The sequence below is a fragment of the Lampetra fluviatilis genome, chromosome 15, assembly GCF_964198595.1.
Source record: "Lampetra fluviatilis chromosome 15, kcLamFluv1.1, whole genome shotgun sequence".
Taxonomy (NCBI): domain Eukaryota; kingdom Metazoa; phylum Chordata; class Hyperoartia; order Petromyzontiformes; family Petromyzontidae; genus Lampetra; species Lampetra fluviatilis.
In genome coordinates this window covers 8,218,812-8,238,053 of record NC_136289.1, presented here as the reverse complement: position 1 = coordinate 8,238,053, position 19,242 = coordinate 8,218,812, and the positions used below count along the sequence as shown (strand labels likewise).

At 43.7% G+C, this 19,242-nt stretch overlaps 1 protein-coding gene across 4 annotated transcripts in view; it reads right to left on the bottom strand.

The window, feature by feature from the left end:
• Positions 1 to 15,200, bottom strand: part of DCLK1 (doublecortin like kinase 1) — a 65,467-nt gene extending 50,267 nt beyond the window's left edge. The window contains exons 1-6 of one of the 4 annotated variants that reach the window (XM_078863113.1): positions 15,045 to 15,200; positions 14,354 to 14,433; positions 12,912 to 13,410; positions 10,865 to 11,017; positions 9,929 to 9,958; positions 8,771 to 8,970 (exon numbers count right to left, since the gene is read on the bottom strand). In XM_078863113.1, coding sequence (XP_078719239.1) covers positions 8,771 to 8,970; positions 9,929 to 9,958; positions 10,865 to 11,017; positions 12,912 to 13,296 — 768 coding nt within the window. In that variant the 5' untranslated portion in view covers positions 13,297 to 13,410; positions 14,354 to 14,433; positions 15,045 to 15,200. The other 3 variants (XM_078863110.1, XM_078863114.1, XM_078863112.1) reach the window with 3 other exon arrangements.
• Between the last annotated feature and the right edge of the window lie 4,042 nt (positions 15,201 to 19,242).

The following is a 19,242-nucleotide window of genomic DNA, read 5'->3' as shown; positions in this document are numbered from 1 at the left end:
GGCCTCAATGGTCCAGTACTTGGTGACATACCTGCCAAACCATATGACTTATTTATATTCTTGTACAGGGGAATTGAGTTTTTAGATCCATACGGTGTACAGCCGTTGCAATACGGGGGGAAAATGTGTTTGTCTTTCTCCCTTGAGATGGGACTTTGTAGGATGAACGTTGAAATGTATACGGGCACGGGGTGACCAATAATATCTGATTTGGTATATAATAAGGTAGGGCACTGACAAGGGGTTGACAGGTTTGTTGGTGACCGAGCAGGTTTGATCTCCAGTGGAGAACGAATGCCGTCTGCAACTACCGATTCACAACAATGTGTATTTTTAAAGATTAGGATAAAGTTAGCACATTATTAGATCAAATTTATTTACCTCAAGGGGATTTTAAAAACATATAAATGGCAAATAACCTTATATGAGCATTGGATGAAAAGATAATCCACAAGGCTTATTGAATGATATTTATATTCTGGTGGCATTAATGACAGAACTTGATGTTGAAAAGGACATCATGGGTGCTTGCATCGAGGTTCCAAAAAAATAATACAATCAAGTGCAGACTGATAATATATAGCAGTACAGTACTGCAGTTCTGCTATGCCTAAATTTCCCCCATATAACAAACTGCATATAAAAACAAGGGGTAAGCATGACCATAAACAAAATGTTAAACGTTGTCAATTTCCAACCGGCGCAAAACGTGAGCAAAGGCCCTCCCCAGTGACTGCGTCCATTCTGTGAACGCCGTTGCCAGGGAGACTGACGGGGACCTCAGCTGGCTTCTTCTACGTCCCCAACGCGTCCGACCAAACGGGCGGCCAGGGCCAGCCAGCAAAGCACCCTGAGGACCAAGGGCTGCATTGTCGGTGCGGCGAGCGACGAGATTGAGGGGTCACGCTCAGGAAAGCGGAAGGTGGTGGTGGTGGGGTTGGACCTCATCTGGCCTGTGACGGCTCGTCCGTGGAATGCCCCCTCCCCCAGCATTGAGAAGTGTAACCTTTAATTTGTGCATCATCCCAAAAATGATCACATTTTGCTACTTTCTCTGGGAAAGAACCGTTTCGGAGAGAGGAAGTTTGTCTGCAATGTTTCAGAAAAAATATTAACACTACCTCCCTGAAGTGAGTGATTTAAATTTACAGCATTTTAAAAGATTAACCAACGTATCTAATAGGAACTGAATGAAATGGACAACATGTTTGCACTGAACTAGTTTACTTATTACATGTAAAAATGGCTGTTATTTGCACTGAAATATTGCCTATGATTTTTACATCAATGTAATCTTCAATTTGCCACATCACATTGTTATTTCGGAGAAAACAGAACCATGAATTTCGACAAGTTAATATACGATCACAATGGCTTTCTATGCAAAAGAAAAATCAGGCACTGCCTGAATGACCAATTCTCTCCCGCACAATTAACAAAAAACTACCACATCATTAAAGCAATCTTGCATGACCTAGGCCAGCCACGGTTACATACTACATGCTGTCCTGTAGTATTCACCAGAGGTGTGGACTCGAGTCATGTGACTTGGACTCGAGTCAGACTCGAGTCATGAATTTGATGACTTGCGACTCGACTTGGACTTGCATAACAATGACTTTGGCCCACCTATGAGATGTGGACTCGAGTCATGTGACTTGGACTCGAGTCAGACTCGAGTCATGAATTTGATGACTTGCGACTCGACTTGGACTTGCATAACAATGACTTTGTCCCACCTCTGGTATTCACACACTGTACTGGAGCAGCGCATCTTAAATTATCATTAGAGTGCACCTCTACAAGGTGGCATGCTGGACACAGGCAAGCAATCAACAATGACACGTGTTTATGACCTACTGGTGCCCACCCAGACTATATAACGCATGCAAGATATGGGCCCAAACACTGCCATTAATTGATTTGCAGTAACTGCCCCATGGTGCGCATGGGCGATTCGGGCAATGGAAAGCCATTGGTATATTATAGCTAAAAAAAACAACACAAGCAGAGGGCCAGGGAGTGGAGTAATTGGCCCCGAGTTATGCTTTTCACCACACTTGGGTGGGCGAGAAACCTCAACAGTTAACCTTGTATTCATGACCAATGTTGGGCTTTGCTTGGGTACCTCCGTACAGGAGTATGATAGGGGCCTCGTCTTATTGAGACTCATTTGGTGCAGCACAGCTACGCGTAAGACCAATGACCAGAGCTGAATACGTACGAGACCGTGTCTGTGCGAGTGTTCAATGCATTGGTTACCGTCGTGACACCAGCCCTGGGAGCACCGTTCCGAGAGCGTGCAGCAACATTAACAGGGGTGCTGCCCTGTTCAAAAGTTTCCCATAGGGTTCAGTGAAAACATCACCAACTTTGAAAGAGCGCGGCCCTCACATTTCGCAATTCCCCAGTGGCGGGGTCTTCAACACCAAGGTTTGTTACAAAAAAAAGAGCGCTGTGGAGAATGCTACAGACGGACTAAGGGCGAGCTGGCACATTTCCGAAAGGCGCCGCCTAAACCAACCCTCTCTGTTTAGTGTTTTGCAAACGTTTTTACACCAAGAGGCCCATTCAAAAAAGTGTAACGGTGTACACAACAGGCTTTGAAAAACCGCTCGCCAGTTTACATTTGAATTCATCAGCATTCAAAGGGAGGCTTCCTCGAGTAAAAATAACAGCCTTTTGCGGAAACAATGCATGCTGTGGTGTGAGCGGTTAATGTGCCTCTTGTTTGTTGAGTAGTCTTCGGAAGGGGCTGTGAACTGTGCTGGTCGTGTAACATGATTGGGAGAGCATCATGTAGACAAACGATGCCAAAATCATGAAAGTTATGGCATGCCCTCTGTTCTGTCATATATCATCAGTCAAAGATAGCTGTTATAAATATATTATGGACCCTTGGCACAAGCTCCTAATACCGTGCAAATTAAAACTGGATATTTGTTTCCTGATATATTTCTATAACATGAACATTTAAAAAACAAATACAGTATGTGATTTAAGTTTAAGATGACAGTGTTTTATAGTTTCACCAATTAGGACCCCGACGTGATTTTTTTTTCTCTGAAAACATGAAAACATCTGAAAGTGAATGTACCAAATTTTTCAAATTAAATCACTACAAATGCAAAATGTACTTCATAAATTATCAGTGAACACTTCCCATGCAATACTGTTGGCCAAAACAACATTTGTAGGAAGTATAATTGTCTTTTTTATGAACTTATCAATTAGCAAACAAACGGGGACAGGGAAGGCAACTTAAACAACAATATAAGGGTCCATGAAGGGTTTGGTTCTTGGTGACCTTCGCTATTTGTTTCGTACATGACTCTTTCAAGACTTGGCGGAGAGCCCTAAAAGCTGGCACAACTGTGCTGTTAATTAGAATTCTGTTACAGTCACCATACACACTGCAAATCCTTGTGGCAAGGAGGACAGGATGTGACCAACAATAGTTGTGCCACACTAGTTCTCATACAAATGTCAATTTACTGCATCACGCCTGGATCCACAAATTCTGAATTTTCAAGGGAATTTAAAGTAATTTACATTTGTACGTCTTTGATAAAATCGTCCAGAATGCACCCGATCTTATCAGATCTCCTAAGCTAAGGTTTGAGCCTAGATAGTGCTTTGATAGGCGACTACCATGAACAGCAGGTGTTATAGACTGTTACAAGGCTATGTTGTCAGCATAGAGCAGTGCATTAACATATGTATTGTACTGTACTATGCTCCCTACTTTAAACCTGTACTGACCAGAGTGAAGTATGGTCAAACAACCCCCATGTGTATGGTGTGGGAGGCCCTCATTCAGCAGTGGATTGACAGGGGTGAAATATCAACGAGGCTATGAACATGACAGGAAATAATGCATTTAACCGTACTCTTATGTTGTGAGTACACCCAAGCGTAAATTAATTTAGCAATGAATGAGCATGATGACATGCACGACATCTTACCCGTAGCATATTATTTACATTTTAAACTAGTCACCAAAAATAGGGCCTTGGTTCATTCCAGAATGGCTGGTGGAGAAAAAAATTCCACAGACAGATGTTCATTTGAATACTCAGAATGCGACTTTTTTTTCAAACTTGCTGCCAGCGCTTGCCATGCACAATTTACGGTGCCTTTTTCAGTTATCCCACAGTTCAATGGCCATGTTTTAAAGCACCAGCTTAAGTAAACTCTATTTTCCATTTCCAGTAACCAGATAATTAGTACGATGGCACTACCAACAAATTTACGAGGCTAGTGATCTCTGCAGCTACACCTGACGTGTCACACACTCTGCTGCACCATGATTCAGCTAGCCCACGGTATACAGAGCAAACCAAATTTCTCACACACAGGGGTGTTTATCACTAACTCCCTTGGAGCTGGGACCGTGCTAATGGGTGCATCTGCAGCATCCGTGGCGTGAATTTCATAGCAGGTGGGATGAAGAACAGAGCCTTCGAGAACCATTTTAAAATGCCTCGATACACACAATTTGCCAACACGAGGCTTCTCTGGGTGGAGCATTCTTCATCATCAGCTTCTGTCATTCGACTGCTGGATGAAGGCTTCCCCAAGCAGCCGCCATCCATCGTGATGCTGCCTCAAAAATCCATCTACTCCCTACAGACGAAGTGATTTTATTGCTCCATCTCCACGTTGGACGTTCTCTCTGTAACTTTGCATTCAATAGCTGCCACTTTGTAATCATGATTGACCATCTGCAGTCATTCCTTTCGGTGAATTGTCCTTTCCAAGGCCACTTGCTTCGAACAGTATGAATTCTGACAGCGTAATTAAAATAAAGTATATAAAATTTTCAGCCCTTTATAAATCCGGTGCTGGGTGAAGGCCGCTCTATGCCATGTCAGTCATAGGGGTTATTTGACAATGAAGGGGGATTCAGATATCGTTCCCCGCTGATATTAGCCTTGCCTGGGAATTCAACTCATGTGCCCGAGTTCATCGTGTAGCGCGATAACCGCTGTGCCACCGCTCCCACTGCAGCATTAGCGTATCCCCTTAATGATGGCTCAACTAATAACGAGCTGGTGAAGGGGGTCGTCCTGCGTATACAGTACATAACCTACTTATGTTCGCGGACCTCCCTCCTAGACATGGCGCAGCATTGGCCCATATCCCCCAGCACAAAACCCAACTGATACGAATCGATGCACACAGATAGCGCCATTGCGTGTCGTCGCTTCATAAGGCTCTGCCTAATGAGCAGAACCACATTCTATCAATTCATTAGCTTTTAATCATTGGGAACCTAGACGGGTCCCCATAATCTCCATTTGGGAATTGCTTTTTCACAGTTTGCTTTACAAAATAAATTATACTTGCAAATACGTTGGGGCATTATGGATAGAATTATGGCACTCTGGATGATGATAATAATTAACAGCCCTTTGTTAATCAAATGCTGGATGAATACCCTCTTCCTGCTGTGTCGGCCAGGGGTTGTTTAGTTTGGTTGTTACCCATGGCCTGGAATCACGCTCAGTTTGCCGTGCTCATAGAACAGTGCACAAACCACTGATCCTTTGCTCTGTCTCAGCATTTGAGATGCGATATTGCATCTATTATTTCAATGTTTATTAATAATACAGCACTACAGTGGGATATCTGACGCTGGGTAACATGAACTACAAAGGTGAATAGTTTAAAAGGCGAGAAAGTGTGAAAGGCAGGGTTAAGCGTTCAGGGTGAGAGGTCAGAAGTAGCATGGGACTGTGACAGCGAGGGACGTGTGCTCCCTTTTCACCAGAAAATGCCCTCCAATTTCCAATTTGGCCTTCAATATATCCCTTGAGGCTTGCCCCAAGCGCAACCGATATAGACAAAAGGCAGCAGGGCACACTGTCCATACATCACCTGACCCCTTTGTGCGAGATTTGTTAAAAAGCAAGTGGCTGCTGGTAGAGCCAGTCCGTACGTGCTAATAATTTAGCAATTTTAATCCTCTTCTTCAAAAATGGATCTTTAGGCCAATTGGCAGGCTTTTCAAGGGTAATCCTTATCTTGTACAAGAGCTCCACGACCCATTGCCATTTATGTCTGTGCTCGATCGATGAGGCAACCCAAAGAGAAGCTTTCTGAAACGTCGACCTTCAAGTGTCATTCACAACACTGGGGTGCGAACACACCCAGGGAGTGATTTTTTAAAATGTTTTTTCTTTCAGTGGTGAGATTTCACAGCGGTGCCATGAGTTATTTCCAAACATTCGCACCTTTTATTAGTTAATTAATAAATACAAGCCCTCACACCAATTACACAGTGAAACCAAGTGGATATCTCTCCAAGGACTTCATTGCGCTACAGATTTCCCATCAATGTACTACAGACCAAGCTCATAAATGGACTTTTAAAATCATTTTTGGAGGATAATAAATGTACACACATTTTGCTTTTGAAAAAGAGTACGCTTTGAAATGGCTTGACAATCAGTAGCCTACTGCTGAAAATGTGAGGATTTTCAGGCATGAGTCAGTGTAACAATACAAAATGAACATGCTGTACATGCATTCATGCAAAGCATGAATAAGATACCACCAACGCCACCCCAGAGGTCGTGCTAATGAGAGGAAATGTTAAGAAGAAAGACTCTGTATCACCAACGACTGCTCCTGCCGCCCCTGTAAATGACCATCATAACCTTCAGATGAGCCTCATGAGCAGGAAGGTTGTTGGTCGCTCTGCAGGACACCATGCAGCTTTATGAAATGTCAAGGTTATTTTGTTTAACCGGGTGAGAAATCAGGAAAGCAGAATATTCTCCTTTGCGAGAGTGAACTGGATCGCCAATATGACACGTGCAGCAGACGTACCGCCAATCACGTCAGAGCTTTGCGATCACATCGTGCAAATGTGATTGCCGTCTTGAGCTGTGCTAATCTGGGTCCAAGTCAATGAGATGAGCTGAAGGAAAGCTCAACAATTATATTGTAATGCCAATCATGTTATTGCGGAAGAATATTTTAACAGTTATAAACAAATCAATATCTGACGCAAATTAACTCACCACCTTCATCATGAATACTCCCTGGTGATATAAACATGACAGAAATAGAGACGATAATTATTTGGGTAATGTCTTCTTTCTGCTCTGAAGAAATGCCATCACATACAACAGCTTGTTATGTGTTTCTGTTATAAGACATTTCATTATGCTTCTTCACAGCTAATCTGCCATATGTCTGCTCTGAAGGAGGGCCACTTACCTAAATGTCAGCATATTTTACATATTCATATTGCCATTAATGACAATTAATAATTTTGTTTTGTTCTTCCACACCACTGCCAAAGCAAGCCCTTTTGTTTTCATCACCTGACTCAGCTGCCTAAATTGTACTCAAAACAGACTCTGTGCCAGTGGCATAGCATGGTTGACTTGGGCCCTTGGTGCAAGGAATGAAATGGGGGCCCCCCCTGTCCCATTACCCCCCTAATCATAATCCAGTACCTGGGCCCCTATGGACTGAGCACCCTGGTGCAGTTCCACCGTCTGCACGCAGATATGCCACTTTTGTGTTTAGTTTGTTGTCTTTGTTTTTATTTTGTTATCCCCCCTCCCCATACCTCCAATTAGCAGAGTTGGCTACGTACGGTACGAAAGAAGTTCAACATACCTACACTGTCCTGCACACCACGCATTCAGCTGTCCTGAACTGTCTAATAACAAATGCTGTGCTCCATTACGATCAGCTAGGAGTGCCCTTGACAGCAGACAAATTAGAAATACAATGCCTCTTGTGGAACTGCCCTTGATATGGAGGAGGCTTCCAAAGCCTCATGAAATATTTAAAGAAGCGTTGTTAATGAAGACTTGATATGCACATTGTAAGATGCGGAACGAGTGGTGGCTGCAACCTATTGTTTCCCGTGAGTCACCATGATCCAGGCCAGTGAAATGTTATATCCTTGTGGTAAATCCGCTGCAGAGCTTTCCAAAATATATCCCATGGTGTCATATTGGACATTTATTGTTAAGAGTGGTGGTTCGTGAGAGAAATGACAGTGCAGCAAACACCAGCGCAGCCAAAAAAAATTTCCTATATGCGTCAAATTTAAATAGAACATTGGAGTTATGAGGACACATGCCTTCGACAAAACACTAGTGCCATATCCCCCTTTAAAGCTAATGCACCATCAATGCCCTTTGTGCCCAGCAACCAGGGCCATAGTGTACCGGGTTCCAGCTACCCAAAGTCTTTATTAAAATTAGTCTTCTTGTCTCAGTGGGCTTTACATGGTTCTCAAAATCAACAATTGACTGAATACGCTGCACGTTTTCCACCGGCATAGATTATACCTCCAGCTGAACGGTGGCTTCCAGCTGAGCAGTGGAATTTAAAACTGATGGAGGGCAATTAATTTACCTCACTATAGCATCCAGTGTAAACCAATAATAATGTTCCTTTATTTACCCAAGAAATCTACACTTTATTTATCCATGACACCCTTTCTTTAGGGAGTGTTTGGTACATCAGAATCTTTACTTATACTGGATAAATATGATGAGCTATAAAGCTCTTTTTCACAGACATCCAGTCGTTTTCGCAGATGTTCAGTAGTTTCACGGATGTCCACATGCCAAATGCTCAGACCATCCCACAGGCCTTACAGAAGTTGGAAACGGCACAGTCCACTTCGCATGTACATTCGTATGTTGAACTTTCTTTCGTGCCGTACGTAGCGAACCGTGGGTTGCGCGTGCGAGCGAAGCCCACATGGCAGTGAGGCCATCGCCCACTCCACACTCACCTGCTTGCCGTCAAGTGTGTAGAGTCGCTTGACCACTCCCGAATCCAGCTTGATGGCGTCCGTGATGTCCGTGAGCACCTGATCGAAGGAGTGTGCAGTCTTCTTGTTGAGCAGGATGCGTACGGCCTTGCGTGGCTTCACACCACTCCGGATCACGGTCACCAGCTTGGGCCGGATGAAATCACGTGACTCCGAGCCACCTGTGTATTTGAGAATTATTGTGGTTTTTGTCATTGTTTCGTTTGGTCAGATAAAAAATGTGCTACTTTGCATCTTTTTAAACCAAAATTTTGTAAGAGCTAGAATGTCAATGTTTTCATAATCAAATTGTATTTTTAAAAGCGTGGTATTGAATACTCAAAAACGTATTAGTGTAACAAGTGTATTCTTTTTATGCAAAGATACAGCGATTAAAAGTGAGTATTACATTCACAATAAATTAAATAAATAGTATGTGTAAGAATGCATATATAGTATATGTTGCATGTAATTGGTTTAAGTGACTCTGCTGCCACTACAGATACTACAAGCACCAAAATGCCAACAAATAATCAATTCTTGAATCAACGCTCACCCCAAAATGTGACAATCGAATAATGAGATGGGCAGTGCTGCCATGCCTTGTTTTAGTGTCAATAATTACAATTATTATCAAATCAGAAAAAAACATCTTCAAATTCATGGCTATTCTCATATTCTCATGAATGCCATGTTTTCATGTACAGTAATGAGGGTTGCATATATTGAACATGACAATATTATCAGCTTTGCAAAGATTGTTGTAAACTTCTTCGTACAGAACATGAGACCAACATTTATCTATCTCAGGTCGTCATGCCCTATCAGTGTGCAGGTTTCAGTTTTACAAGAACAGATGCGTGCAAAATTTACGAAATGTACATTTGACTGGTTATGGTGGAAAGATGTCCAATGCTATAGAGAAACTCAAGTTGAGAAAATAAATCTGAGAATATTAACATTTTAAGTAGTCCATTGAAATGCAGATTATGATATTAAAAAGTGAAATTTTTACCAGAAATAACATTCAATGACAGCCCCAAAATACCAAATAACAGCTACCTCCAGAAAAACACACATACATGTCTCTACAGAATGTTAACTTGCTGCAAAGGTGCTCAAACTTAGAACAATACTTACCAAAAAAATCAATGTGGGCATCAATTGGATCTGAAATAGCATTCAAACAAACAAAAAAGGAGGTCTTCAAGGATTGCAACAAAATGCCAGCAAGCAGTCGCGGAGGAGCATAAGTCTGCATGCCATGCAGCAGAGAAGCAGGTATGTTTTCCAAGGCTTGATAACCAGGTGCGTAGGAAGGATGAGGCAAAGGGAAATGCTCCCAATTTGGTGTCACACATGCTCAACCAAGGCTGGGAGGCCTACTCAGGGGGGGGGGGGGCTTTTTTGTCCTTTTTGTATTCCAATTGTACTATCCGCATCATGTCATGAGACCAAGTGTCCATTGAAAACGATATCAGAGCAGTGCATCACCCTGTGTGTTATAAAATGTCCCACAGAAGGCGATTTCATAGTCCTGGACTGCTTATGAAAGTAACCTTTGCTATCCACACACTAGGGGGCGTATTTTCCCACATGTACTCATACATTAAACGTTTTTTGCACATTAGTAAAACTCATTTGATTAAATTCGAAACTGAAAATTATCCAAATGAAGTGAAAAACTAAAATGAATGCCATGCATTTTTGTAGTTATTTGTGACCGGGACGAGAAAATAAACTCACTGCAGTTGAAAACTACTTTAAATCATGGGGTGGCTGAAACTAAGATGCGAAGCTCGGCTTGCAGCCATGCTGACTCAGTGGCTCCCACCCTTGAGCCATCCAGCCACCTCAGGGAGCAACATTGCAAAATGTTACAGGCAAGGATAGTTAAGCAGAGAGAGAAGTGCAACCTCTACTAACGGCCTCTCCTCACCATTTGTGGCTGTCCACTGCAATGAAGATTATGACATTAAAAAGTGATGCATTTTTAACCAGAAATAACATTGAATTCCAGCCCTAAGAAACCACAAGCCAGCCACCTGTTATGTGTATTATGAGCAGCTGACTTACTGGAGACACCTGCCACAGCTTGCCGGCTGGAGCCCGCCGCACTCTGTGCCTTCCCACCCGAGGACTTGATGTTCACCGACCAATTAGGATTTAGCGTCTTGGTGTAATCCAGCCGGCGGTACGGCTCATTGGAGGCACACACGTAGCTCTCGCCTGCCGAGTGTGAATCACACACCACACACAGATATGCTCCACAATATTATCCAATGTTCCACAGTTTGACAGAAGGATACATGACGTTCCGCAATATGATTTAACATTCCACAATATGACAGTGTTCCACAATATGACAGGGTGTTCCATAATATCTCACAAAATTCTAGGATATTGAGGTGGTATATCAATCTGCCCCATAGGTGTCATCATCATCCTCGAATGCTAAATAATGCTTATATTTCATTTCAAAGGGGAGTTTTCTTTGAAAGTGTAAAATCTTGCGGGATTTATGATAACGTTTTTAAGTGTGCATTACTGGTCCTTGCTATGGAATCACAAGTATTACTGTCTGTTATTTGGCATTGTGGATACTTATTACATATATATGCAAGTAAATGTCACCAGCTTTGAGAGCCCCAAAGCGAATAGCATTCAAAGGAGAGAATGCAGCATGAAATGTTCCAAAATCCTTGCCAAAAATACATGAAACCTGTCACCACCCACGCCAGCATTTGAAGTGCTTGTGAACGGTGGTGACAGTTTTGTTAAGTAGTGATGATAACGTTGCTAAATCGTGGGAACTGAACTAGAATTTTACCCACAATACCAAAAAAAAATTGGGATGTTTTAATAATTTGTAGTTGACCACATCAATTTGCAAAAGGTTATTTGTTGACCTTCCTCGGGATTGGACGCAACCCAAGGGCAGGCCGAGGTTGACCTGGAGGCACATGATGCAGGCAGATTTTAGACATTATAATATCAGCCTGCATTCGTCATGGCGTGAGGGTTTCCTGACAATTAATTGTGAGGACCACTACACTCTGCCTGGGGCCTGAGACTGATTGAAATCATAACAATTAGCTTAAAAAGCCTCACTCAATATCAAATTGCATTTTGTAGGACGGTCCTGCATTGGGATGTTTGGCCAGTAACATTTATGTGCATTTGGCATGTGGGAGGAAAAACAAAGAACCTGGAGGACACTCAAGCATGTTAGGGGGTGACATACAGCGCTACCATCTCATGGCTATTGTGCAGCCCCACAACTTCAACACCTGGAAAGCCATAGTGTACGAATCAAGCTTAGCTCAGTTTATCTTCCAAGATCCACAGAAATTGGATGTGTTCAATATTATTTGGATATAGGCGAATAATTTATCTACGATTATAGATATATTCACCCGTGTTATTGCGGTCCACTGTTAATAACAGTTTCTAGGTGTCTCGAAGACTGCATTTAGAGTATTGCCACCATGCAGTCGTGGTATGTGATTGATGCTTTTTCAAGAGATCAATGTGTCACACATACAATATATTCAGTACCTAAAATATACTGATATACATGTATATGTGAAGGTGGTGCTTACTACAGATGCACAAGTTTGTGGTTACAAAATTTGAGTATATTTTAAAACAGGGTGCTAAATTCCCTCGTCGAAGTGGCTGTTAAAGACACATTCTCTAACATGTGCTGCTATGGCAAATAAAATTTGCCAACAGACAAAGCCATAGTACAGATAATAATATCAGTTCAATCCTTGTATATTCGTTATACAAAACATCCTCATTTCGATCAAGAAATTGGATGTACCTTTGACGAAAGATGGAATTAACAAATCACAATCCTCAAAAGGAGCCACTCAAACCCAACTCAGAATCAGCCATGACGCTGGATGAAGGCCTCCCCAAGCAGGCACCATCTTCCACAGTTCCCCGAAACAATTTTCCCAGCACCTTCACACGCACTGCTTTCATTACTCGAGGTTCATCAACATGGCCTACATGTATATACATTTAAAAATATATATTTTAACTCTTGAAACAAACGCCGGTGAAACCTCGCAGAGGGGTCGTGTCTTGGCAAGAGTGTCAGGCGGCGGAGCTTTACCTTCCACCAGCTCATCCAGTGTGAGCATGCGGCGGCTGCCGTCGCACGTGTAGATGGCACGCACGCCCTGCGGCAGGTTCACATTGTCTGTGAGCGTGCGCGTCAGGTCCTCGAGCAGCGCGTCGAACGAGCGGAAGCGGTCCGGCGACACCGCGTAGACGATGCCACGGAAGTATCGGTCACCGTTGCGGTAGAAGCGCACCTTCTTGGCCTTCTTCTCGGTGCTGAGTGTGCGCAGCGTACGCGTGCGGTAGAAGCTGCAGTGCGCGCTGTGCGCGGGGCTTGGGAGCCCGTTGAGGCCACGAGAGCCACGGGAGTGGCGGCGGCCCTTATCGCGCTCGGCAAAGTGCTCGAACTCCAGGTCGCGGTCGTACGTGTGGGACATGGTCGCTCGCTTTTGTGCTCGCCGGGCCCAACCGGCCGGCTTCCCCTCGTTACGTCTTCTTCCCTCCTTCCTTTCTCTCCTACGAGACGACGTTGAGCGTTCGCCTACAAGACACTGCATGGAGACAATGTGGAATTTGAACGCTGTGGAATCAGTGCATCAATTATTATCATTGACAATCGATGTTTAAAAGAGTCAAATGACCCAAATACCGTTGAGATGGAGGACATCAACAATGCACAGAGTACAGGAAACACTATATGATGGTCCGTATAGTAATGTGCAAATGTTGCAGTATCACTAAAGAGCACACTGCTCAGCCAAATCACTACATTAATTGTATTATGTATGAATTTTAAATAAAGAACCGTTCATTATAATACAGGCCACTGACATGACACAAAAATGGATGGCATGTCAATAATTGATTTCATTGGAATTAATGTATTGTATTAAAAATAAAACACCATGTGAGAAGAAATGTTAATAAATGAATTATTACAACCCATGTATTTCACAAAATGAAGAGAAAATATATGCTGTCATATAAGTGTGTATTCAATTATTATTTATACCTGGCATTATATTTTCATGGACACCTCCCCCCCTGACAGCAGAAATGGTGGGGGAGGGAGTGGTATTTTCCAGAGCTCAGCTCCGGACAGCTCCAGCTGAAATTAAAACTCTGATTTATGATTTAGTGTAAAACGTCACCGTTAGCCATGATAAATACACTGCTGGATGAAAACCTCCTGAAGCCGTCGCCACTCTTAATGACCACCGAGGAGATGGAGCAACGAAATTGCCTCAAACGCGGATCCTATATGGATCGTTGAATCATAAAACGATACCACACGAATACTGTATAGTGTCCAATGTGACATACGCCAAATATTTTATATGGGAAAAAAACCACGTTTACTCTGTCATGGGTTCTCAGTTAAATGAAGGACAGTGTGCACAGTTAAACAAATATAATAATATATCACAGTATGTAATAACGCACACACAACAATTGAATGATTGAAGAGAGGGGGGGGGTGGCATGCACACTCACCTAAGATGTGCACGGCGATGCTGGCGGCAGGAGGCCGTCCGTGATCGTCTCAGCTGCGAAGTCTTCGCTCCTTCTGCTCCCTGCAAGCCACGCACGAGGACATGGAGAGAGCATTCATCCACCCAGCTCTCTCTCTCTTCTCTTACACCAACCCAGCCCTCTCTCTCTCTATTCTCTTCTCTACGTCTCCTCTCCTCCCTCCTCTCTCTCTGCCTCCCATGCAACACAATGGCTCTGTGAGAGAGAGACGAGAGAAGGGGGAGGACGCGAGCGTGCAACACAAACCTCCGCTGGGGGAATACGACGAGGAGGGTGATGATGATGAAGACGACGAAAGGAGGGAGATGCAATTCTAACCGCGTTTCAACAGCATCCACCAGTAATCACCATTAAACACAGGCGTACACACACACACAGCACACATACACACAGCAGAGTGATGTATACTGCGCGTCTGTGTAAGATGATGATGGTTATAATCGGTGATAGAGCAATAGAAAATAAGCGGCAAGGTCACGATGGATTTTGTTGTTGTTTAAAGAAAGAAAGAAACAAACAAAAAAAATGACGCAGAGCGCAGTGCAGGCTGCTGCTGCTTCTGCTGATGATGCTGCTACTGCTGCAGATGGGGATGAGATGAGATGCCGAGCCGCAGGGGGTCTCTATGGATGGGGGTGATGGTGCTTCGTGCCTGGGCGCGGCTCCCCTGATGTCCATGCGTCTTCTGCACAATCTGCTGGGCGGGCATGTGCGGTCCGTGGTGCCGCACCACTAAAGCTCATCACGAAGCACAAAGTTCATGTTGCGACAACGACACGTGCACACGTAGGCAGAGAAATCCATCGTTGTACTGAACTTCTATTCATCCCTCGACGTGTATGCTCCGCTCCTTCGGGCAGCAGCAAGGTGAGGTGTCGTCTAATGACCTCTAGGAGCCATACACGACGTGACAGTCGTCCAGCAGTGGGTTAATTAATCATACTGCAGAATCTAGATTTGAAGCTTTCGTGACTGCAGGAACCCATACTCTTTGGTTTTTCGGTAAAGTCGCGTAGTTAGAAATAATGTAGTATATTCTTTCGTTTCGTGACTTTACCGAAAGAAACAAAGAGTATACGACAGTATATGACAACAAAAAGTTTTGCCGACTGGCTGGCTGGCTGGCGCGCAGGCGGGCGAGCGCGCAGCGGTGATGTCACCGCGCACGCCTGCGTGATGACGTCACACGCATCCCGCAACGTTGAGCCCGGTCGTGCGTGCTGGCGTCACACCTCACACCCCCCCCCAACCACCCCGGCCGTGTATCCCGCCCAACAATAACCAGGCTACAGTCTACATTATAGACTGCCAGTACACTCAGGTTAATAACCAGACTACAGTCTACATTATAGACTGCCAGTACACTCAGCCAGCTCAATAACCAGGCTACAGTCTACATTATAAACTGTCAGTACACTCAGGTTAATAACCAGGCTACAGTCTACATTATAGACTGCCAGTACACTCAGGTTAATAACCAGACTACAGTCTACATTATAGACTGTCAGTACACTCACTCAGCTTAATAACCAGGCTACAGTCTATATTATAGACTGTCAGTACACTCAGGTTAATAACCAGACTACAGTCTACATTATAGACTGTCAGTACACTCACTCAGCTCAATAACCAGGCTACAGTCTACATTATAAACTGTCAGTACACTCAGGTTAATAACCAGACTACAGTCTACATTATAGACTGCCAGTACACTCAGGTTAATAACCAGACTACAGTCTACATTATAGACTGCCAGTACACTCAGCCAGCTCAATAACCAGGCTACAGTCTACATTATAAACTGTCAGTACACTCAGGTTAATAACCAGACTACAGTCTACATTATAGACTGCCAGTACACTCAGGTTAATAACCAGGCTACAGTCTACATTATAGACTGCCAGCACACTCAGCCAGCTCAATAATCAGGCTACAGTCTACATTATAGACTGGCAGTACACTCACTCAGTTGAATAACCAGGCTACAGTCTACATTATAGACTGTCAGTACACTCACTCAGACTGTCAGTACACTCACTCAGCTTAATAACCAGGCTACAGTCTACATTATAGACTGTCAGTACACTCACTCAGCTTAACCAGGCTACAGTCTACATTATAGACTGCCAGTAGACTCAGGTTAATAACCAGACTACAGTCTACATTATAGACTGCCAGTACACTCAGGTTAATAACCAGGCTACAGTCTACATTATAGACTGCCAGTACACTCAGCCAGCTCAATAATCAGGCTACAGTCTACATTATAGACTGGCAGTACACTCACTCAGTTGAATAACCAGGCTACAGTCTACATTATAGACTGCCAGTACACTCACCCAGATTAATAACCAGGCTACAATCTACATTATAGACTGTCAATACACTCACCCAGCTTAATAACCAGGCTACAACTACATTATAGACTGCCAGTACACTCACTCAGCTTAATAACCAGGCTACAGTCTACATTATAGACTGCCAGTAGACTCAGGTTAATAACCAGACTACAGTCTACATTATAGACTGCCAGTACACTCAGGTTAATAACCAGGCTACAGTCTACATTATAGACTGCCAGTACACTCACTCAGCTTAATAACCAGGCTACAGTCTACATTATAGACTGCCAGTAGACTCAGGTTAATAACCAGACTACAGTCTACATTATAGACTGCCAGTACACTCAGGTTAATAACCAGGCTGCAGTCTACATTATAGAATGTCAGTACACTCACTCAGCTTAATAACCAGGCTACAACTACATTATAGAATGTCAGTACACTCACTCAGCTTAATAACCAAGCTACAGTCTACATTATAGACTGCCAGTACACTCACCCAGCTTAATAACCAGGCAACAGTCTACATTATAGACTGCCAGTACACTCACCCAGCTTAATAACCAGGCTACAGTCTACATTATAGACTGCCAGTACACTCACCCAGCTTAATAAACAGGCTACAGTCTACATTATAGACTGCCAGTACACTCACCCAGCTTAATAACCAGGCTACAGTCTACATTATAGAATGCCAGTACACTCACCCAGCTTAATAAACAGGCTACAGTCTACATTAGTGGTTCTTTGTTGTTTATTATTTTATTATAAAAAAAATACTTTATTTTATTTCACTAACACATGGGATGGACTTTTTTTTACAATAATGTCTAATAGTGTATTGTATTACATTGCTCTGTTTTTTTCTTTTTTTACCTTTTGTTTCATTATATCTAATGGCAGAGATTAGTGATTAATAAAGTACAACCATAACCACAATCATATAAACAGAAATCTTTGCATTGTTATATGAAGACAAGTCCAGATATTGTGGCCAAGGTTTAGCAAATTGTTGTTTTTATCTACATAGCATAGAAATAATTACTTTTAAATATTTTTGATAGCAATATATTGGGGGGGGGGGACATTTTTTGAGCATATTTGAATATTGTGGATGTGACCCCCCAATATATATTATAATTACGGCCCCTTGCAAGAATCCATCCACGGCAGAGCCACATCTGACCGGCTCACCCACTCCGTGTAGCTTCCCAGTTGTTGACAAAGTCGGCCAGGCAGAATTTCAAGTTAACGTCCTCAAAGGCCGCATACGATTCGAGATAAACTAGATTTGAAGACAATACACGAATGTCTACAAGTACTAAACAACAGCCACCATCCATCAATACGACGGCGACGTAAACCACAGCGCTTGTGCCAACCTAGGTGCACATTGGGGGCGTATAAATTGTCAAAGGCTTGCTGGCAGGAGGCCGTGGACCCAGGTGTTGTTATGGCGTTATAACACGCGACAGTAATTTTACTGGAGCAGCTACACCTGATGACGGAGGCTTGTGTTGCTTCCGAAACGTCGTGATTTTTTATTTATTTTTATTTATAAAAATTTTATTTTAGTATTAATGTTATTTCATTATTATTTTACCTACGTGACTTTACCGAAAGAACCTAAGAGTAAGGGGTTATAAGAGTTGGAGGACAGTCGTAATCACTGGCTGTGAGCCCCGTGGGTGTGCTCTGGTGGTGTGCGGCGGTGCCAGCTGCGCCGTGCAGGGGGGGGGTGCAGGGGGGGGTGCAGGGGGGGGCGGGGGTGGGTGGGTGGGGGGCCAGGGGGGGGGGGCAGGGGCCGGCAGAGCTCACGCAGCTGCGGCGTGGGCAGCGATGCGGGTCCCGTGGGGCAGCGGCCCCCCACTCGCCCTCATTGTCTCTTGATTGCCCGCTAGCTCTCCTTGTATCTATCATGCCGCTTTCCCCGTCTCTATCATCTCCATCCTCTCCCTCCGCTGTCCTCTCGTCTCATCTCTGTCTTGACACGATCTCTCCTGAATCCCTCTGCACTGCGCAATCACTCCTCACTCGCTGTCGCCGTCCCCTTCTCTCTCCCTGTTCCCCAATCTCTCATTCTTTGTCTCCCCTATGCGCTTTCACCCCCCCCTCCGTCTCTCTTCTGTTTTACCGTCCTATGTCCTTGTCCCCTCTTCTCGGTCTGAATGTTCACTCCTCATCCCTGCTGCTCTCCGCCAGCCCCTCTCACTCTATCTTGCACCCCATCTCATTGCTTCCTCTCGTCGTCTCCCCTCTCTCTGATCTCCCAGTCCACTGCGCGACATCGTGGCTTCGATTGCACATCAGGTTTATTACTCGACTGCAATCACCAGTATTGTAAATTGTCATGGTTTAAAAAAACATTAACACAGCTTTTATAGAAATAACACTACGTATGCGATCCACTGCGTTACAAATACACTTTATATTTTAAAATAACCAAATGGATGGAACCAGATACTGAATGTGCAGCATTCTAGCGTCCACTGTGTGACATGGGATATT